The 22,433-nt window shown below is 43.7% G+C and overlaps 1 protein-coding gene across 1 annotated transcript; it reads left to right on the top strand.

The window, feature by feature from the left end:
* Positions 1 to 5,106: 5,106 nt before the first annotated feature.
* On the top strand, positions 5,107 to 22,336 carry col9a2 (procollagen, type IX, alpha 2). The gene is made up of 32 exons (XM_080484394.1): positions 5,107 to 5,412; positions 6,415 to 6,489; positions 7,531 to 7,566; positions 7,672 to 7,734; positions 8,992 to 9,045; positions 9,335 to 9,370; positions 10,967 to 10,990; positions 11,117 to 11,170; positions 11,287 to 11,340; positions 12,379 to 12,429; positions 12,516 to 12,572; positions 12,657 to 12,710; positions 14,778 to 14,831; positions 14,937 to 14,990; positions 15,454 to 15,507; positions 15,625 to 15,678; positions 15,814 to 15,867; positions 15,984 to 16,037; positions 16,124 to 16,177; positions 16,767 to 16,811; positions 16,906 to 16,959; positions 17,038 to 17,091; positions 17,172 to 17,225; positions 17,310 to 17,381; positions 17,706 to 17,741; positions 17,853 to 17,897; positions 18,337 to 18,369; positions 18,453 to 18,599; positions 18,676 to 18,730; positions 18,889 to 19,077; positions 19,156 to 19,233; positions 20,943 to 22,336. Exons 1-32 carry the CDS (start codon positions 5,341 to 5,343, stop codon positions 21,146 to 21,148), a joined length of 2,076 nt encoding a protein of 691 aa, XP_080340520.1. The 5' UTR covers positions 5,107 to 5,340; the 3' UTR covers positions 21,149 to 22,336.
* Positions 22,337 to 22,433: the final 97 nt, after the last annotated feature.

The raw sequence follows: 22,433 nt of genomic DNA, 5'->3' as shown, positions 1-22,433 counted from the left end.
TGTTTGCTGAAAACAGCACTTCTTTGCCCAAAAACCTAAATCAAATTCACTGGAAGGCTGGGAAAGGAAAAAAAAATTAATGTGTGGAGGACACAGCGATAATATTAGCTACAATAATAATGTCAAATGGTGAAATATTGGTCTATTTTGGCCAGTGCTCACATATTAAAGTAATGGAAAGTCCCCCCCCCCCCCCCCCCCCGCATCAGATTGGCTCTCTTTGATCTCTTATCTCTGCTGATGGTGGAGCGTAGTTTCGGGCTCCGGTCTGACATGTACTTTGCTTTGTTGCCTGGAAACCTCTCACCTATTACAAACTGCATTCAATAGCTCCCGGTGACGTCTGTTTTCTTTCTTTTCTTTTCCTTTTTTTTTTTTTTTTAAAGAAAATCTCCTCACCAGTCATCACTTTGTCAAGCTTGAGACTCCGGGCCAGTTGGGATGGAACCGCATCAAGTTCAGTCCGGGTACCAAGAGCAGGGTGAAGTCGAAGCTCGCTCTCATTGGCTTTGCAAACGCACTTTACAACCAGCGGCCCCACTGTGGCTCTGCAGTGTGAAGCATATAAATGGGGAGTAACGAAGACAGCCGACATTTTTCAAGTTGACGAAGTCAGATTTTGATACAAACCAGTTTTCATGTGTCTTCTCTAACACAAGGGAGCCGTTATCGCTGGTCCACTGAAAGACAAGTCACCCCAAAGTTAGTTATTTGGTCACAAAGATGGTCACTTGCCTGATATCAGCGGAATCTAAAATAGCTATCAACCTAGTTTGTACTTGTTTAGGTTTTTTTTAATCTGTGTGTGAAGCATCATGCGGCGACGTTATCTAACAGACATGGACGTAAAGTTCTGACAGAATAGCAATCCCACATGACTTTCCCATGGACCCTGGCCAGATCGTATACAAGGTTAGATCACCTCTCCGCCCTGATCAGAATCTCAATCAAAGCCAATCTGATTGTCGTTTAATCGGATCACACATGCTCCCGAAAGCCACCGTGTTGCGTGGATTAGCTCGGTTCTAACTTTGAGAAATTGGGGCATTTCCAACACAAACCCCGACATGAATTTTGCTGTAGATTTAAAAAAAAAAAAAAAAAACACTTTGAGGGCCAAAGACTGTGTGTGAACACATACACACGCCTTGAAATCTCCTTCGATGTCGGTTTTATGACCGACAACCAAAATACCTTCATCCCCCCAAATGCCCCGATAACTTCACGTGTCAGAGACACTTTGACCTCCGGCTGACTGGAGTGAACTCCTCCGCCAAAAGAATAACCTAATGGGTATCTTTCATCCCTGATAAACTAACATCCCGCGCCTGTCAGCGTGAACGTCTTCCTAAGGCTTCTCCTACACTCTGGCTTTTCAAAGCCCGGACGTAAAGAGCCCGACAGGATTCCTAACGACCTCTCCGTTATCGCTCCAGTGCCACTCCTCACACCTGCACTCAAGGATAATATTTACCCTGTCTGTCATCGTCGCACGGTGGATGCGTGTGTGTGCGCGCGCGTGCGTGCGTGTGAACGTGTCTTCCTGTCTTTTGCGTCAGACTGCGATGATGGCTACCATTCTTCCCTTCCCTCGGCCGCCTTATTTAGAGAGGGCGGAGCAGACGTGGCCTGTCTGTGGGAAACTAATCTTTCTCAGGGAGAGTGGAAGCGGAGCGCTGATTTGCGAGGCAGAACCAAAAACCTCCCCGGTCACTCATAATATTTCAATTACTCGCTACTTGAATGCACGAGCATGCTCTTTCTGTTTGAGTGCACGCTTGGTTTGTTTAGGGTTTTTTTTTGTTTGCGCTTTTGTGTGCCGACCAGCTAATAACTGGATGGGTATTTTCCAGGTAGGGATGTGTGACGACTGCAGATTGGGCGGCATGTCCTGCCTCATGCATCCCTCTGCAAGGCGCGACATGTGATTCCTCGAGCTCGGCCTTATTCCCCCGAGCTTTTAAACATGAGCCGGAAGAAGAGAGAAACTGAGAGACTGGGGAAAAAAAAAAAGAAATATCAGGAGCGGCCAATTGTTTTCGACGAACCTGGGGAATCATTTGTAATGAGAACGACAACAACTGAATGATGAGTATTTTCAGTTTCAGAAAATCAGCACAGCAGGGGGGTGGAGGTGGGGGGGTTATCTGGATACAAATACATTTCCCTGCATTTGATCTTTTAAAATTTTTTGGTTTTTTTTTTGGGGAGGAAACCTAACACTCTTCAGCTCTCGCAATGTTTCATGCTTCATTGTGTTTGAGATTTTGGCAAAATCAAACAAGCGGGAGCGACTTCTCAGATAATAACGGAGCAGCGCTGGTTCGCCCGGCTCAGTCAACACGGATCAGCTTGAAAGACTATTTGAGTTTTTGTTCCCTGTGGGCGATCGGATTTGTTCTACATTATGAAAAATACACAAAGAACTACTCATCTTTTTTCCTGTTTATTGTGACACTGGAACATAGTAGCCGATTACGTTAGCCAACAGGTAAAAACACGGAAAAAAAAAAAGGCCTGGCTCATTCAGAAATAAAAGTGTCGGGTTTTCCAAACACAATGTTTTATCAGGTTTAATTGTAGCTGGTTAATATTTCATCGCATTTAGTCAGTCTGATTGTTTCCACGTTTTCAGTCCACTCAGGTAACTCGCTGCTGATTGATGACTTGGAAAGGGGTCCGTTGTTTTAGTTTTTTTCCACGAGACAGCCACGGACCGGCAGACGAAGAAAATGTGGATGCCTACAAACGCGCAGTATAAGCGAACTCTACCGTTTCAATTTGCATATTGGTTGCTGCAAACTGTTTCAGTGTGTGTGTTAAAATGTGACAGTCGGTCCCAAAAACACAAGACATCAAAAGCAGCCGACTTCCAGATGCACATTTCATAATCAAACTCTCTTTCAGAAGAACCCGGAATTGGTCAACAATTACTGTAAAAGATGGAACATTGTTTTATGTCTTATGTCACATCAGATGTGTGTGGATTATTTTTTCTTTAGTTTTTTTGAATTTTTTTACAATGAGTCACACAACCAGTCAAGACGCCACTAAAATACCTCGAGCATACTAAAACAAACATCTATTTCTTGGCAAAAATTCATATTTGTCTACGTTATAGTGCTGAATATTACACGTCGGATTAATTCTAAGCCATTTCACAAGTTGAGAACCTCGACATTCACGGCATTTCTTATGTTTTTGATCAGTCACACAGTCGAAACGCTCAACAGAAATCTCCCTGAACGCTGCAACAATCGGTGAACGGAAGTGACTCATGAGGGTCATAACAAAAGATCGTTTTGTCATTTGGATTCGGCAGAACTCGCTGACATCGTCACTTTCGAAACGCTCTTGTTGGAGAGGTGGCATGAAGCACACACTTCAGTAGAGCATAATGAATTAGTTAAAAGCATAATCAGTGGCTCCTGCAGAACACAGATTTGGGGCTCTCTGTTTTGGATTTTCACTGCCCACAGCAACGGGTTTGGTGTGTTGAATACGCCTCGTTTCATAAACCTGCATTGTGAGGATACAGGAATGAACCCGAAACCACAAGAATCTTGGATTATGACGCAATCTACTGCTGATTTAGAAATGATTCAAACTGAGTTCTCTGTTGCATTGGGTTGCATTGTATTCCATGTTTTCTTCTTTTGTCTTCGCAACCTGGGGTCTTGCTCAAGGACACTTGCAGTGGCGCTATAGCAGTCAGGGAGGAAGCAGGTCTTTACATTTGACCAAATTTCTCAAACTTAGATTCCCACATCAAAGAAAACCACTAACTGGGGTCACATATGTGTGAGAGTTTATTTCTCTCCCCGTGTTTCGCTTCATTGTAATGTTTTTATTTAATTTTTTTTTAATCTACGGTTGGCGAGGGAGTCCACAGCCTTGCAATCTCAAGGTAAATGATATAGGTATTGCCAGCTGTAAGCTATATAAAGGCACACGAGAACCAAACACCATGATTAGAGAAAAATAAAATCAAACGTTACTATTCAATAATGTATTAATAGCTCATGTATTAGCTTGGTTTTATTTCTAGCACCACATGAAAGTAGTCTGTAGCCTTCCTTTGTACAAACAAGATACCAATCAATGTGGATTCAAAGAGTAATAAATTCCAGAGTGGAAATGTGAAAAACAGATCTGCCGCAGAAGCCGCCACTGCACATGTTTTCTAGTTTCTTGTTCACATAGTAATCGGGCCGGTTTTGGATTACACATATTGTGTAAGAAACCTCAAATCACTAATAAAGTCCTCCCCTCGCAGACGTCTACATGTTGTCTTTATCGTCACTGAGGACCTCCAACCTGATGCCCAGTTACTGCAGTTCAACAGCTGGATCTCATGTGCGCTTACTGCCATCTAGTGGCCTCTGAGAGGAATCGTCCCTTTTGGTGTAATGTAATCTCTGTACAACAGGGGTCACTATAAGGTCATTTTTCCATATCTCTGCGAGTTTTGTTTATTTGCCTTTGAAAGACCACATTGGATTATGTGTGGGAACTGAGCTGCTCTATGTAAATTGACCACTAGATGTCACTGGATGTCCTTCACAGCACGAATACACGGTCAACGGTGTCCCTTTAAATCTGCAGCCCCCAGAAATGACAAAATGAGCAGTCTTCTCCTCTATTGGATTGAAAAAGAAGCTCCGCGATTCCTTCTAATCTATGCAGGATGCACTTGAGGAGTACTAACATTGTTGTGTAGATTGTAGCCTTAAGGTGTGATTGCTATCAAGCAGTATTTACACAGAAAGACAGAAACTCAGGCGTGAAATGAGTAAAAGACTTGTGATTGGGTCTTTGGGTTACATCAAGGTTTTAATCACTTCCACACATCTGGTGGGTTTAATTGAAAAGTAACAGTGACCAAGTTCCTTCTGTTTAGGTCATATTCAAAATACGTGTGTGTGTGTGTGTGTGTGTGTGTGTGTGTGTGTGTGTGTGTGTGTGTGTGTGTGTGTGTGTGTGTGTGTGTGTGTGTGTGCACGCACAGAGTATTTTTTGTCTTTCAAAGGCCAGCAGCAGGGGTGGGACCTCCTCCCCAACTTCTCTCATCCCTCCATCCATCCCTCTCCCCTCTCAGCTCGTTTCCTCCTCAGTGGATTTCTCGCTCTCTCTCTCTCTCTTTTTTTTTTTCTCCAGTGCTGTGCACACACACAGCCTCCCCACCTCCCGCCACCTCCCTCTATTCGGACAGCTTTTGCACCAGCAGCTCCGCACTGTGCCGGCCTGGAGAGGAGTAAGCGAGCGGAAAGAGGAAAGAGTGGAGCGAGAAGAGAGGATTTGCTGAAGTGAGGAGAGACCGACAGGGGAGAGAGGGGGACCATGGCTGCTCTCTCTGCCTTGCTGAAGACCTGGGTTATACTGCAGACCTTGTGCCTGGCTCTGGCCCAAGTGGTGAGTGGACAGGAGAGGTTGTGACCCTGCCGCCCCGGTTCAGGGCTCAGTTCGACTTAGACAGGGTGTTTAGGGGGGGGGGGGGGGGGGAGGTAAAGCGAGCCAGCACGCATCTTGAGGTGGTGACAATCCAGGAGCTTTAATACTGATCTATGTGTGGTGACCTCTGGGTGTCACAGAATGGAAAAAACGAAGAGCAAAAAAAAAAACTGGACGATCTTTTCAGGATTATCATCCCTCTTTTCTCAACTAAGGAGCTTCAAAACGGTGGATTCCCGGGTAGAACACCAGACAAGAAAAGAGAAAACAAAGATTCTGCCAGAGACACACAGCACTTGTCCACTGAGTGTGAACGCCGCTGTTCAAACAGACACCTTTGTGTTATATTCTGGACTTTCAACTCTCAAGGAAGGATTATCCCAACTTTTTTTTTTTGCATTTTTGCATTTTTGCCTGTTTGAGGAAATCAGAATTGGATTAAAACTTTTAACAGTACTATTCAACACAAGCTTTGGGATTTGGGGAGGGGGGTAAGGGGGTGGGGGGTGAACAGTGCCAGTCCTATGAACCCTCCTCCCACATTCTTCCTCAATCCTTTCGTTTCTACCTCTCATGCATGGCATTTTTCTTATATAGATATATCTACTTTGCTCTTTATTATGTTGTGATACTTTCATGCTCTGAGATCCTATTGAGTATTTTATTATTTCCTGAATGTCACACATTAATGTGCAGGTTTTCACATTTACAACTGCTAATTCTATGAAGACTTTTTGATGCTTTGACATTAACTTGACTTAACACTTATTGGTGGAATTTGCATTATTAAACTATGAATCCAACACTATCAATAGTCAATAAAACATTCATTATGAGGCCATAATTTGCTACTTTCCCTACATATATTGAATGTTGAATTTCAGTTCATTTAAATAATCATCAACATGTCATAAATCTAAAAAGCTCATATTTATTTAAAAAAAAAAATTCTTTGTGTTTCAGAGGGGTCCACCTGGACCTCAGGGCCAGGCGGGCCCTCCCGGCCCCTCTGGCACTCCTGGGTCGGATGGCATTGATGTGAGTATCCGCACAGGTTTGCCCAACAACGTCTCTCCCCCCCCCCCCCCCCACCTACAAAGATCTCCTTTGTGCTGGAGAAACCCCAAACCCAGCATCCCTCTGCAGTACTGCAGTCTTACCAGCAGAGGGTGCAGGAAAAATGAAAACACACCTGCACAAAAGAGCTCTGTTCCCAGCAGAGAGAAGGGGGTCTTTCAGAAGGGGATCCTCAGCTCAGCCCTCAGTTTGGGTCGCAGTAATGTGATACAGTGGAGTTATTCCAGAGGTTAACAACAGCCAGGTTGTGTGAATATGCTGTAAAAAGAAGCTGCTGCGCTGGCAGAGCAGGAAGCAGCCTGGTTGTGGGGAGATAAGACGCCTGGTTTGCGCATTCCAAATTCAAATTTACTATTTTTGAATCAGCTTGTTTCCTCATGAATTCTGCAGTGGAAGAAAATGTCATTCTAATCCGGTATTAAATATTTAATACGCTGTGTTTTCTGCATTCGAATGACTGAAGTACTCCTTACTATGATATTTTTGCAGTCAACCAAATTTGTATGTTTTATCCAAATATAAACATTTAGATTGAGTTCAGTTCAGTTCAGTTCAGGCAACTTTGTTATCCCACAAGGAGCAATTACTTTATAGCTTTTCATTGTACATTTGCATTCATGCATGCATTCAGTCGATAAATAAATAAATATCGAATCATTGATTTGTCAAGGAAACAATTAAGCCTGGGACCTAGGGATACAGAAGATAAAACCAAATAAGATAAAAGATAAAGTTAAGGCACATGAAACAAAAACAGAAATACACTGAGAACAATAAATAACGCCCTCTCAATAAAATCATTTAAAATGGTCATGGTGTTTTGTTTAGGACTTTAATAACATGAAGGACTTTGAATATCAGTTAGTTTTTCTCTGCAGCACATAATATCGTTTGCTGGAAGGAGTAAAAATGGCAACTTCATAGGGATTATTTCAGTTCTAGATTTGATGCAGCAAAGTACTAAATGAGCTAAAAATGAACGTCTATTTCATGTCTCTGCAGGGAGACAAAGGACCTCCTGGCTCCCCTGGCCCAGTAGTAAGTTGGAACTGTACAATCTAGTAGATGTGACATTGCATGTACTCAAGCTTTCCATCCACCTGATTTTCTTCATCATGAGAACACCCGTATGTTTTATTGTAGGGGCAAAAGGGAGAGCCGGGGGAGTCGGGTCCTGACGGACCGCCGGGGGAGAATGGCATCGATGTGAGTATAAACCGGGCTGGTGTGGTGGGCGCCTTCTTCAGACGAGAAGAGAAAATTGATTCTCAAATCATGCAGATGTTCCAAAAAAAACCATCTGGTTCAGCCAGATTACACTGAGTACACTGAGGTGGAAGTGCAGTGATGCGTTCACAATGTTTACAATGACATTATAGACCTTTGTGTTCAACTGAAGGTCGCTTTTTCTCAATCAGAGATACTTTTTAGCACCTAGTACATCGTGTCAATCTCACAGCACTTTCTGCTCTCCTGGTTGGATTTGGGGCAGACTGTGAGAGAGGAACGGTGAAAAAAAACAAGCAAGGATATCAGGCATGAAGCTAATCGACCTGCTGCCGAGTTTACGGGGTCAGGAGCTCAGATTCTGAACTTCCAGAGCTCCTGCTGGATGGTACAGAGAGGAGCGAGATAGAAATCCTACATGTTTTAGGTGTGCTGAAGCAGGGAGACGTCTAAAACATGCAGGACGATGGCCCTCCAGGATCCATGGTCCTGTTATGACCACTGAAAAGAACCAGGTTCTTCTGGCACATTAAATGGAAGTTGCTTGAATTGACTTGATCTACACTTTACAGTCTACTTGTGTCCTGTTTGGTTGTAACTGATTCCCCCTGCTTCTTTGTCCTCTTTTCAAATGTCTATGTCCTGCCTATAAACTGGCCATCTAAATATGTAATCTCATGCATTGAACTATTGCAGTTATTGTCTAATCATAATATTTGGTTTTAGTATTTTTTGGGAACGCAGATCTGAAAAAGATAATACATATGGCCTCCGGTCAGTCTCTACTTCAGGGTGCAGTGATCACAGGGAGTGTGGAGGCAGGGATGAGTTTAGCATGATTCTCAACTAAGTCCTTGGATTTAACTCTGAGTAGTTGTTTTGCAGCTCTTCTGAGCGATTCAGTCTCGATTAGACAGGAATAGAGTGCCAAATGATCACATGATAGTGCACGCACGCACGCACACACACACACACACACACTACACACTACATTCCCCAGGGATTTAGCCAGTAATCCGCCCTGGAATCTCAATCTCAAGTTTGTTTCCCAATTACTTACAAGAGCCGTGTCAGCTTTGATAAAATGTGTTTTCGACCCGGTTTATGAGGTGAATTCAAGTCACATGTGGACTCCAGGGAAGTCAGCGCCATTTCCGTTGCTTGGTTTTGTCCATTTCTCTTGTTTTGACTTGGCACCCGGCTCACACACCTTCATCTGTTTGCGTCTGTCTGCAGGGCTTGATTGGAGCAAAGGGTGATCGAGGTCCCATCGGAAACCCCGGCCCCAAGGCAAGCGCGGATGAAAACCTCCACCTGTGACGATTAGCAGAACCATGGCACCATTATTCTTCTGTTCTCTGAAAAAAAAAAAAAAGCATATCAGGGCCACGATCCCTTTCTGTTGTCTCAAGAGGACAATCGTGATAATTATTGTCTCGCTGGAGATTTTCTTACATCACTAATAGCATGTCATTTTGCTTAATTTGTTTATTTCACTCCACAGCGATTTTAATCTTCATTCATTTATGATTATACTAATATGTCATTTCTATTGTTGTATCTTCCTGTTGCCCTGCAGGGTCAACCAGGTCCAAGTGGTGAGCCCGGACCCCCTGTAAGTACATTAATGTGATCAGCTCATTATGCACACTTGCCTGCTGCTAATGTTTGCTGACGCGAGCTTCACGCAAACTGATTATCACCTTGTTAAGCTCATTAAGGTTGTTTGTTAGAATAGAATCAAAATGTGACCAATTCAATTTGAAGAAAACAAGTGAATTGAAAAGGTTATGTCCTTAAAACGGCAGGGGGGGGGGGGGGGGGGGGGGGGGGGGGGTGAAAGAAGGTTTCTTCTTTCAGACGAGAATCAACTTTTACTTTAATTGTTCATGGTTATGGATATCACTTCAAAAGGTTATGCTTGTGGCACAGCATTAAATTGACGATTAGATTATTTAAAGGCTCTGAGAGTCTTTATATACTGTATGTATTATTGAATGTTCATACATGTTAGTATGTACTTGCACTTGCTGTCACAAGATGATTTATAGGACTGTAGAGGGCTGCTACGAAGAAACTTTTATGCATTAAGTGTTATTACTATTCTAATTTTGACTCATCATTAGCAAATTATTACTATTGTGACATTAGTACAAGGATAACTGAAATTTCAGTGGGGTTTTCTGTATCTCGCACAACACTGTTGTGCAAAGTGGGTATTCATTATTGTCTTTGTCATTTTTAGATCATCTAACTCAGGAGTGTCAAACACATACATACAGAAGGGCCACATACAGCCAAGTTTTATCTTGAGTGAGCCAAAACTGTGAAATAGTGCAAATTTTAAATTTCAAGTTCTTTGTTGTGGCACATATGGTAGTACACGTGAGGAAACTGTCTGCATTTCCACAAAACCAAACAATTCCTCCTTAAAATGACACTGTATCGCTCATAATGCAATGTTATCTCACAGGGCTGATTTGGCGCTCATGAAATGAACGCTGACTGCATGAATCAGGCATTGTTTAAAGCGCCGCCAACTTCCACACAAACATATTGTCACCCAGCTGGTCTCACCAGGCTAAACCTCCTGAGTCCCTATTTGGTCGAGCCTGAATTCCTGATCAGCTGTGCCCCCCCCCCCCCCCCCCCTTTAAACAGATGCAGGAAATGCTCTGTGCAGCTGATAGCATCTTTTTTTACATTCAAAACCCCAAAATACAGGAGCCAGCGAAATCCTGTGGCTCAGTCGGACACCACTAGATGGCGCTCAATGTCCACTAATCACTCTCCTTGCAGCGGGTTGAAGCCTAAAGCTGTGCAATGCCATTCTTAAAAACAACACTATTATTTAATCCTTTGTTTAGCATTAATAGGCATCCTGTCTGGGAGCTGTGCTGCACACCCTGCTGTCTCACACTGCTGACAGGAGATCCTGCCCCGAGGGCTCCTCTTCCTCCAGGAAGACTTACTTACTTAATTACTTTGTTTATAATTAATTCCAAGCCAAAAGCACAGCAAACACAAACTGATTGTGTTCGGTGCCTTTGTTCTCGAGCACTGTTTAACCTGCTCTGACACTGTACACATGCATTACCGAATTACTGTGTCTGTTAGTAATTGGCTTTCTCAAATATTAATTGATACTGTGATGGAATCGTTCTACTTGTTATCCAGTTATTTACCCTCTTGTTCCTTTCTGTCCACACAGGGATCTGGCCTCCCAGGTCTGGCTGTAAGTAGCTTGCATGGTATTATGAAATTGTCCCATTATCTCCTAAAAAAAACATGTCTTTGAGGTGTAAAATCACCAGTTGCTGATGGGAAGTGCATGTATCATGTTCTGATTTGCTCGGTACAGGGGGCCCCAGGGCCTATTGGTCTTCCTGGTGAAATCGGACCAAATGGACCAAAGGTAGAAAACAACATTAACTTAATCCTACTTTACCTTTATCTTCTATAAATATGGCAAAATCTTTACTTTTTCCACCTTCTTATCAACGTGTTGTATCTCTGTTTGCTTTGTTTTAGGGTGTCATGGGAACACCAGGAGCTCCAGGATTTCCAGGACCTCCTGGCAAGCCTGTGAGTGTCCATCTAGGATTTCTAGTAACAAAGTGGGTCTCGGAGCAAAAGGGCCTTTTTTGAAGAATGTCGAGCATAAAATAGCAACAAATGCAGTCTGCATACACACACAACGTGCATCACAAATCACAACTTCTTCCTTATATTAAAGAATTCCTGCCTGAGTATTCAGGAATCTTCCAGGTAGAGAGGAAATGAAGAAGTGGATATTTAGTATTTGCACAATTACTAAATAAAGATTTTGATGGAAACATTAGTTACCATTGTAGGTCAATGGAGATGAATGTTTATTTTTGTAGGTGTAGGTGTTTGTATTTGTGAATTAACCACAGAGTTCCCCAGGATTCTGTCTTAGGACCTATACTTTTCACATTATACATGCTTCGTGTCGGGAATAGTATTATCTGGCTGAATCTGAGCTTCGGTGTAGTGATTAGTCTCCATATTGATAAATACCATGTGTTTGGGCTTTCTGTATGCAGTTTAGATGTTCTGCCTGCATATGTTTGTTTTTTTTCCCCATAAGCTAAAAAATATGCATGTAAGGACCGAATGTTATTGTGTTTGATAGAATGTGATTGACTGGCGACCTATTATGCATTCGCTCCCCAAAAGCTAAATAAAGTCATTTAGAAGATGGATGGAGGGTATCAGCTCGTCCAATCAAAGCTCACTCTTGCTTGTTCAGGTCCCAACACACAGTTGTGAGAAGTCTACTTTCTAGGAGTGTGTGTGTTTTCTCCAGTGGGCTCCTCTGATTCTGCAAAGGGAGAGAGGCAGAGGTTTTCATTGGGAGTGACGTTCCCAACTCAGTGTATTTGTTTAGCTTTAGTGCTGTCTTAGGGTAAATAAACCCTCATTAGATCAGTGGGCCGTCTCATCTGACTGTAGCCAGGATGCATCTGCGCCTATAGAGATACTTTCCTTTCTATCTCAATCTATAAACGGAGAGCGGTAAAGATGAACTGAGCTTGCTCAGCTCAGAAAAGACGATGCAATTGTGATTTCTCTCATTGATGTGTCTTCCTGTCTGTTTAGGGTCCTCCAGGCAAGTTCATTGGCGGAGAAGAGGGCAGCGCAGAGTTCCAGGTATGATCTTAGAGCTCCCTCGCAAATTGATTTTGGCACAAATTCATTGTCATAATCCATTTATTCCATTTCTTTTTCTATTATAGTGTCCCCTTAACTGTCCAGCAGGACCAAAAGGGCCGCAGGGTCTGCAAGGAGTGAAAGTAAGTTGATTATCAGTGTGTTTCATTCAGTTAAAACATTACAAAACTCGGCGTGACGCCCCCTGACTGATTTTTCTCCTTTAGGGACACAAAGGACGTGCCGGGATTCTCGGAGAGCCTGGTAGCATTGGAAATTCGGTGAGTACAACTCAAAGGAAGACATGCACCAAAACATGACGCCATACATGAAGCGTTTTGTTTTTTTTGTGCACTCACCAACCATTCAGAAGCAGAGGAGGCCAGGATTAGCTCTAATGAAGCCCCCCGAGGCACATGACTGGCACTAATCTGCCAGTGGTTAGTCAGGCCTGGCCCTTGGCCCTTCAGTTCAGCGTGTCACAAGCCAGATGAAAGGAAGGGCCAGGTACATGGAGGAGAGGCTGTGGGAGTCAGGGTTCACAGAGACCTCTCACCTCGCTGTATTAAGCAGAGCTAATGAGCGTATTGTCTACTCCATGGGAGTGGCCAGGCAAGACCCAGGTGTTAGCCTCTGATCTTCCCACACAAGCAGCCTTCTGGCAGCGCTTAGACGCTCACAACACACCGGTTAAGGACCAGTATTTTAGAAGGCCTGCTTCGACTCAAGGTCGGTCTTACTCCCCCTTCTTTTCTCGAAAACAGCACAGCACAGCAGTGTTAACATGCCCACCAAAGGTTTGAAGAAAAACACCGCTGTTGGGGATGGAGGAATGTGTTATTTTTAACTTGCTGTATCACCAACAAATGTGTGAGACTGTTGTTGTGTTTTGTGGATAAAAGCTGGGAAGTTCTGTTACCAGCTTCAGTTTGTTTTTTCAGAGTCGGAGGGGAGACCACTCATGTTTCTATGTGTATGTATCAGTGTAACGTATCTGAGTTGAGTAAGGATTTGTATAATCTCAAATAACAAGATATTAAGGTTTTGGTGATAGGAAGTGACATCAGGTGAAAGGTAGAGGAAGATTTGACCCCCACCCCCCAACAGTCTAGAGAAACATGTTGCCAAAACTAGCCTGCAAATGGGTTCAATACGACCTGCAGGTTAAAAAAAAGAATAACAGAAAAGATATCAAATGCAATTTTTTAGATAAAAGCTACTTCTGTTCATATTTTTTCTGCTGTGGTTAGCACTTTCAGTACAAGTAGAAGACATGAAACAACCAAAATGCTTGTACTAAATACATCTGCTAAAGGAAATGCGTATTCTTAGAAGTGACAGGCTTTAGTTCGGCATTAGTATGAAGAAAAACACAGTGGTAGAGAGGATTTCAAATTATTCAAATTTCTATAGAAATCTAGCATTGTGCACAAAGTGCATTAATGCATTTCCCTCTAAAACTCTGGGAAGTTATGTTTAATGCTATCATTTTACTGGTCCAGACAAATATACATAAAGTCGGACTGGATGTGCGACCTGTGAATCTATTATGTCTCCTTATGTCTCCCATGTGATCCCGGGTAGTAGTGAATGATGGCTCATGGAGAGGCTTCCTGACAGGGTTTCAGAACAAAATGAGCTGAAAATGGCAAAAAGACCATTTTATATTGATATATAAAGAACAGGGCGTACAGAGTGATTGGCTTTGTAATAACCAGCATTTAAGGACAAAAAGCAAGAAGGTTAAATTGACGGTTGAAGTGATTTCAACCGCTTGCGAAGCTGAAAGTGATTGAAAAAGAGTAGAAAATGACTAATTTCATGATGTGAGTGGATCAATATATACATTTCATTTAAATCAAGGCCTCCTTCATTTGAATGAAGAGTGTTGTTTCAGGGAACATCTAAAACATGATGTACAACAGTTGTACTTCAGGACTATGACACACCGATAGACAAAAATATTAAAAGGTCAGACTGCTTGCAAGAGTACCTGAGTATGTTTTTTGGGATTTTTTTTTTTTTTTTAAGTGTTTGTGATGGGTTTTTCATCAGTACACATACATTTTTCACTGGTTGGTTCTAACTACCCAATTATCTTCAGAGAGATCTCTGTCTTTTAAGGATACACAACCATCAAAGGGGCCTCGCTAGGCATCAGAAGACACTTTCTGGATTTTCTACTGCTCAAAGTTTTTGTGGTCGTACTCAACAAGAGGGAAAAAAAAGAGCTGCCATTTTCATTCAAACTTTATAGAAAAGTTTTAATGTGTGGTACAAAGAGAAAGATGATGAATATTCTTCATCGTCTTGCCTTTTTGTTTTTTCCACTATTCGAACTTCAACAGGGCACCAAGGGAGACTACGGCATCTCTGGAGAACAGGGGATCCCAGGACCGCCGGTATGCTCTTCCTCTGACATTTTGTCCAAGTTTTATGGTGATGAATTTATAGCTCTGTGCCTCTGGCCATGGTCAAAGCGCTTATACTGTGTTCTTCCCTCTCAGGGTCCGATGGGTCTGAGAGGTTATCCAGGAATGATGGGCCCCAAAGGCGAAGCAGTGAGTGTCCTTTTCATCACACCCACACAGCGCAGTGTCGTTCCCCCTCTCTTTGGGTACCAGAAGGCTGTTCCCATTCTTAAAACAGCACCAAGGAGGCAGAGCCACACGTGCCCCCCCCCTCAACACAAACATCATCCATTACCAGCAATAGGGACATATGGAAATGATGCTAACACAAATCTTTCTCCTCCTCTAATGAGTTGGGGTTGTCTGGGTCCACGGTGCCTCCATCTGTAGTTAATGATCCGCTGTAGTCATCCGTCTTACTGTTAACATTAGCCGCGTTAGCCAAGTTAGCACCCCGGCTTAGTGCCAAAGCAACAGTGGCTGAATCTCTGTGTAGCTCCCATTAGCGGAGTAAGTTAAGCGCTAATTATCCCTTCATTGCGATGAATGGCAGGGTTGTGTGACTTTGAGACCTCTTTGAGTCGATTGATGAGACTTTTTCGCTTTCCCGCAGGGACCCCGAGGGTACAAGGGCATCACGGGACCTGTAGGACTTCCTGGCCCTCCTGTAAGAATATACACACAAGAACGAGCACTTGTTTTCCTCCTCGAAGAAGAAGAGCAAGAAAACAGCACACCATTAGTTCCACTGCTGGGGTTCTGAGTTGTTTCCTTTATCTCGCAGGGTGAGGAGGGACCTCAGGGACCACCCGGAGAGGCCGGAGACAAGGGAGACAAAGTGGGTGACTCTTGTAGTGTTGTATCTTGACGTTTATTGTCAAAGCAGAGGAGTCTCGAGGGGAAAACAGTCGTCAGGACGTGATCCTGATGTGCAGCGTGACTATGCCAAGGCTGATTTGGTTATCTTCTGCAGGGCAGCCAAGGCATCCAGGGCCCACAGGGCGCGGTTGGCAAAAAGGGAGAGAATGTGAGTGAAGTCTTCTTTTTTTTTTTTTTAGGTCTGTGTGTGGGCTGCATAGTTTTGCAGAGGTTGTAAAAGAGAGTTTAAATGAAGTCCACTGAATCATATCTCCACTCTTTCAGGGCCTGCCGGGCATTGATGGAAAAGATGGCACCCCTGGTATTCCTGGAATCAAGGCAAGACGAGCACTGACTGTGATAACGATGTGCAAGTAGAATAAAAGATGGCAATTTATTCCAATTCTTTGGCTCTTTGTATGCAGGGTGGCCCCGGGCAGGCTGGGACGCCCGGTCCTCCCGGTCCCCAGGGAACGGCGGTGAGTGATCGTTCAGCATTGGCTTGATGTTTGTATGTTTTCGTCCAGCAACGCCACTAAAAACGCACGCCTATTTGCATTGGTAAAACAATTGTTATCATTCGGCCCACGTACGAGGGAGACAATCTGCTTTCCTCCTCAATTCAGCAAAGCCGGAGCGCAGACGGGCTGAAACTATGATGTAGCAGCACGTAACTTCTCGGTGCGTTTTGTTTTCTTGGGAGCCATCCAGGTTAACAGTGACCCCGTGCCCCCGCGTTGTTTTAGAATATAAACCACCTTGAAATAGCATTCTGCCTCCCGCCGCCAGCGATTTATCACAATCAGACCAGCGGGTGTACACGAGGCTGAGCGCGTCATTCTGACCAAGGGGTAATGGAGCATGAGATGCACACTTTGCTGTGTGGTCACTGCGGTGACGCCGACACAGCTGCAATCTCAAACACAGCGACTTCGCCTGCTCTCTGTCCTGCTGTGATACACCATCAACACACACACATACCCACACATGTATGCACACACTGCTGTCACTTTAATTGATCTCCATGTCATCATGCCTCAATATCATCGCTTCAATTCTGCCTAATAGGGATTACCTGGAAGTCCTGGTTCTAAAGGTGGACCTGGTGACAAGGTACAGCTTTTACCGCATTACATTATATTATAACTCCTGTTTCATCTGTTTTGTATTTTTCTCATTATCACCTTTTTGTTTTTTTCCTCCCCAGGGTGAGCTTGGACCTAGAGGTCATGTTGGCATGTCCGGTGCTCCTGGGCCTTTGGTAGGCATACACACAAGCTTATTATTAAATATTTCAAACTTATTATGCACAGAGGAGTAACTTTTCTCTTTTTTTTAGGGTGAGCCAGGTCTTCCAGGTGAGCCTGGTATGGATGGAGTCCCTGGACCTAAGGTACAAACCCTCAGAATGTAAGCGTGGAGCTTGAGCAAATGCAGCTTTTAAAACCTTACTCACCTCACCTGGTTTTGTAGGGTGACAGAGGCCAACGGGGAGAAGTCGGGCCACAGGGAACTGTCGGCAAGCCTGTAAGTTGCATTATATCACGTTCAAGTGTATTTCGGGGGGTTTCAGGATGAACTCATCACAGTATTTCTGCCATCTCCTGACAGGGAGGCAAAGGAGAGAGAGGCCCGATTGGCATCCCAGGTGCTCAGGGCCTCAGTGGAACTAAAGGAGATAAGGTCTGTGCAGGAAAAATTGAATAACAATAAGCAAAAACTCATTTGTATCTAAAATGTGCAGTGAGTGTGCATTTTACTGATGTAGTTACATAGACATGTCCATTGGGGGCAGTGTTTACCTGTGGATGGAAGTGAAATGAATGAGGGAAGTCATATAAATAAGCAATATAAATGATAATCAGAGTGTCCTCATTTCAGATGAGATGTCTTTCTTAGCTTGTGTTCTCTCGTGTCAGTCGCTTCAATCAACATTTACTTCTTGTTTTCTGAGTGTGTGGAATGGTAAGTTGACCGCATCTGCATGTTCTCCGCTCATTTCTGCAGGGCTTCCAAGGAAAAGTTGGGTCAAAGGGTGACGTGGTGAGTCGTGTTTGTTTCTCTTCTTAAATAAACTTGTGTTCTCAAGTTGCACAGAACTACTCTCTTGTATTCATCCCTTTTTCCCCATCTTTCTCCCTCCGTCACTTTTAGGGTGACCCCGGCGTTGAGGGATTGGCTGGCGAGAAAGGTGAAAAGGTAAAATTGATTACGCTGCACCCTAAATCCATTTTGGTTGTTTCTTCTTTCCTTCTTTATTTCTTCGCGAAGCACAAAAAAAGGTCTCCGGAAGTAAATAAATAGATAAATGTGGAAACTTTCAGACTTTAGATAAGACGGTTTAAACTCTGGGTTCTGAAGGCATCAAAGAAGAAGAATATGTAACAGAAAATGCTGGAACTTTGCCAGAGTTAAGAAGAAAAGAAGAGGAAAAAATGTCTGTTTTTGAATTTGCATACAAATCCCTGTAATAATCCAGATGGCAAATAAGCTATATTTACATGACAAAGATGCATGTTGGCTCTTTGAAGCTGCATTCTTTTTTACAATATTCTTTGTTGAATCTTCACGCTGAGCCACAAATGACTGATGAGAGACGGTCATGTGAAAGAGATGCCTTCTCTCTTTGCTCTTGCAGGGTTTGTCTGGTGAACCTGGGCCCAAAGGACAGGTGAGAGTCGCAACATGTTGGATTTGTTTTGTCCTCATTGCTGCGCATCTCGTGCTCTGAACTACTTCCTCGTTTCTCTACAGCAAGGAATCAGGGGGGATTCTGGCCACAATGGACCCACTGGAGACCCTGGTAAACCGGGAGACCTGGGGCCGCTGGGTCTGCCCGGTCCGAGGGGACTCAACGGAGAGCGGGGAGTTCCCGGCATGCCCGGCATTCAAGGAGTATCTGTGAGTCCGGTTCTCTGCAGAGCATTAAACGCGCTGATCAGTGTTGAACGCTCTTTCCTCCTTCCTTCCTCTCCAGGGGCGAGACGCATCCGACCAGCATATCATCGAAGTGGTACTGAAGATGTTGCAGGGTGAGCGCCTCACCCCGATTATTCACCTCTGATGTTCATGGCGGGAGATTGGATTAGCTCATTTCCCAAAGCCTGTTTCATCTCCCGGGTAATCAGTCATCCACCATCAAAGTTCGTTTAATCAAGGTGATGAGGATGCCGTCTCTTCTGTTCTGCAGAGAGGCTGGCCGCCGTGGCGGTGAGCGCCAAGAGGGCGGTGCTCGGAGGGGCCGGCGTGATGGGACCCCCGGGGCCTCCCGGGCCTCCAGGCTCACCCGGGTCACAGGGTCCACACGGTCTGCCCGGAACCCGTGGCATCCCGGGTATGATCGGAGAACATGGGCAGATCGGCAACACTGGACTTAAAGGTACATGTTTTCGAAATGTTTCAACATAGATATAGGTGTTGGAGGCTAAATCCCTCATGCTTCTCGTCTTTACCCCAGGAAAGAGAGGGACAAAGGGAGACAGAGGAGATCCAGGTAAACCTCATCCAGGTGCGCCAGGACCTCCAGGAATACAAGGTGAGAATCTCAACAGTACTTTTTTTCCAATTTTTTTGTGTGTGTGGGTTTTTCGAGAGAATTTAAGGACCCTCCACCTCTTCCAGCCAATACTTCAAAGTAGACGACACTTCGGACCTAGAGTCATGTCTGAAATCATCTATCTTTAAACCTGCAAGTGATGGAAGTTATTTAGATGGACACAGCGTTCGAGAACACTTTAAATATCAGTTTAAATAATTGCATCAAATTCTGGCCACATTATGGAGACATCACGTCTCTTTTCCAAGCTTTGCCTTTTTCTGTCCATTAATCAAAAGCAGAGTTGAATACATTTGTACAAATAAATATATAACATAAAATGATGCTTTTACATCCTCTATTGGCACAAACTTAAATCCAATAACCCAACCTACAACCATGTAAAACCAAACCTTGTACGAGGGGTTCCTACGTCATTCACCACAGACTTTGCAGCAGAAGCTTCAGTGGACATTTAAGTCGCATCCATCATGATTTATTCGCTAAGTAGTTTCCAGTTGCACTCTGTTACCAACTTTCCACACTTCGATGGAGCTTGAAAGTCTTTCATGTGACATTTCCACCCATTTTGGTGTTTCCGCTCAAGTTTTTTTTAATCTATTTTCTTTTTATGGACCAATTGAAACTGTGCATAAAAGCAGGTCAGGGGAAACACAGTTACTGACCACAGGTCAAAAAGAAAAGTGCAGTAAGCAACTTAAGGACTTGCCATTACAACTCTCACCACAGGAGAGCCTTACTGAAAGGCATTTTAAAGGCATCATTAACTCCTGGGCATTTAACAAATGCTCTTGAAGGAGAATGGCATTAAGGTTCCAGCACTACATGCTAATTGAAACAGTTGAAAAAATTTGTGCTCTGTGCACATACACACACCATGAAAATATATGCAAATATGCAGGGCACATGTGCAGTTGGACTCCAGAATGGAGTTTCTATATAAATGTAGGAGTTAGTTACCAGTGAAAATCATGCGGAAAATCACGTTACAGTGTTGTGAATTCTATTGTGAAATCTATTGTAAATTGACTAAAGCGTATGTGAACTGCTATTTTTTCCAGCCATTAAAACAACTGTAGAGCTGCTGTCCCATTGACACAATTGGCTGACTATATCATCTTTATGGTTTCCATTTTATTGCAACACTGTTTATCATTGTATTTGTTGTGGATGTGGATATGGACACAAGTTGTGGAGTAATAAATCATTGGGGGCTGTGCAGTGGCGTTGAGGTTTCCCCAGTGCCTGCATAGGCTTTGTCAAAATACTCTGAATCAACCAGTTAGGCCCCCCCAAAAAAATGTTTGGGGCTTGGTTGAAACGCCACCTTCCAATACTCAACGCACCAGAAAAATATAGGCAAAATACAAGGAATTGGCTTCTCTGAAGGCAATTTAAAAAAAAAAAGATATAAAAAAAAAATACCCCAGGTGAGTAAATACAAGCTCAACCATTAAAATCAACCCTGAAAAGATGTTGCTCTAAGACATTTAACCATCATGCGCCTAGTTTTAGCATTACATGAAGCTCTTGTCTCAATTGTTACTATTTCAACAAACTCCTGCTCGTTTGTTCAAAGTGAGCTGTCGCGCGAACAGAATTAAAACGACAATAACACCGTGACCACAACTTTCCTACTTGTTATCAGTAATCACTGTTCACTCTCACGAACACTGCTTGCTCCACAGGTCCTCCTGGGGTTGATGGTGTGGCTCGGGAAGGCCGGCACGGCGAGAGAGGACCTCAGGGAGCCTTTGGCGAGGCCGGCCGCCCCGGTAAGGCGGGCCCGCAGGGTCTCCCAGGCTTCTGCGAGGCGGCGATGTGTCTGGCTGCGTCGGCGTACACCTCCCCGAGACTACAGGAGGCGGGAACAATCAAAGGACCCAATGTTTAGAAAGCCCCGCCTCTCCGTCGGCACCTTTGGAGAGAGACGAAGTGAAGAAAAGAGAGAAGGCGAGAGACCACTCCTCTCAGTCGAGGTAGGGGACAATAATAGCACAGTGACTGGGTGTATAGCCCACCTCCCTCCCAGAACTTGACAACCCTGAAGTTTTGAGTGGTGGGACATCACAATCTCAGTCCACATCACCAACAGCTCACAGCCACCCACATCGTCCTGAATTCTCTGACGTTGGGTGGAGTCGGTCCCAATCCACATTTCGAGGAACAGATTCTTACGCCGTCTCCTTTTCTCCAGCGTCTGCAAGCTGCGAGACAAACGTGGTGAAGGGTGCTTTTCATCATGGGTCACTTTAAATGGTTTTCTATGCGCGGTTTCTGTCCGAGACGTGTTTTGAAGTTTAAATGCCCCTGTCTGTCTGTCTCTCTCTGTCTCTCTCTGTCTCCATCACACCTGATGCCTTAAAAGTGTACAAAAAAAAAAAAAGAAAAAGAAAAAAAGGACCAATAAATAATTGCAGCCTAAATGTCCACCAGTACTGTAATGTATTGTAAAATGTAGTCTCTGTAAGCTTTAAGTGAAATCCCCCGATTTACCACGTGTGTACATTACTCCCCACTTCTCCTCCGAATCCCTCGCTTTCTACCCAAGTCTCCTTTTAGAAACTAACGACTAGCTTTATCTCTTCCTCTTGTTGCCTGGCAACAGCATATCCCGACGGGCACTCCCATCTCCCACAATGCAGTGCTGTAAATCTTTGTAAATGTGTGTTGATTATTATGTAGAGAAAAAGGAATGGGTTACGATATGCACCAAACAAAAAACCCCGCGTTAATGAAATCCGTGAGTAACACGGAGGTCCTGCAGAGAGAGCGACTTTTCCTCCAACGGATCAGAGTCCACATGTGCTTTTTATGCCACTGTCAACTTTTCACAGGACTTTAATGACTGATTTCTCCTCACCAAAAGATGCTATTTATTGTTCTTTATCTAATCATCTGTATGAGGTTTTATTTTTTTCCCCCCTGGCTGTTCAGGTCAACCCAAACCAATAAAAAGGAACCTTTTGTAAAATCGAATGCTCTTCCGAATCGTGTTTAGAATTGAAATCGAGCTTTTTCTTTTAGTGTTCTTCTATTCCAAATCTACATTTTAATAAACATCCATGCTTGCACAACTGAGGATCACAGCTCATGATCATAATTCCGTGAAGGGATAATACTCACACATTTTGGTTTTCCATATCTTTTTTTTTTTTCTTTCCTTTCTGAAACGCTTC

Source organism: Lipophrys pholis (genome assembly GCF_963383615.2).
Source record: "Lipophrys pholis genome assembly, chromosome: 17".
NCBI classification, from domain to species: Eukaryota; Metazoa; Chordata; class Actinopteri; order Blenniiformes; family Blenniidae; genus Lipophrys; species Lipophrys pholis.
Note: the sequence above shows the minus strand (reverse complement) of the source record. Positions and strands in the feature narration are given on the sequence as shown.

Excerpts from the sequence above, each read along its gene's own strand:
- col9a2 (XM_080484394.1), top strand. The coding sequence starts at position 5,341 with ATGGCTGCTCTCTCTGCCTTGCTGAAGACCTGGGTTATACTGCAGACC. Across the intron at positions 9,046-9,334 it reads TCGGAAACCCCGGCCCCAAG|GGTCAACCAGGTCCAAGTGG; the intron begins GCAAGCGCGGAT and ends GTTGCCCTGCAG. Across the intron at positions 14,832-14,936 it reads AGGGGATCCCAGGACCGCCG|GGTCCGATGGGTCTGAGAGG; the intron begins GTATGCTCTTCC and ends CTTCCCTCTCAG.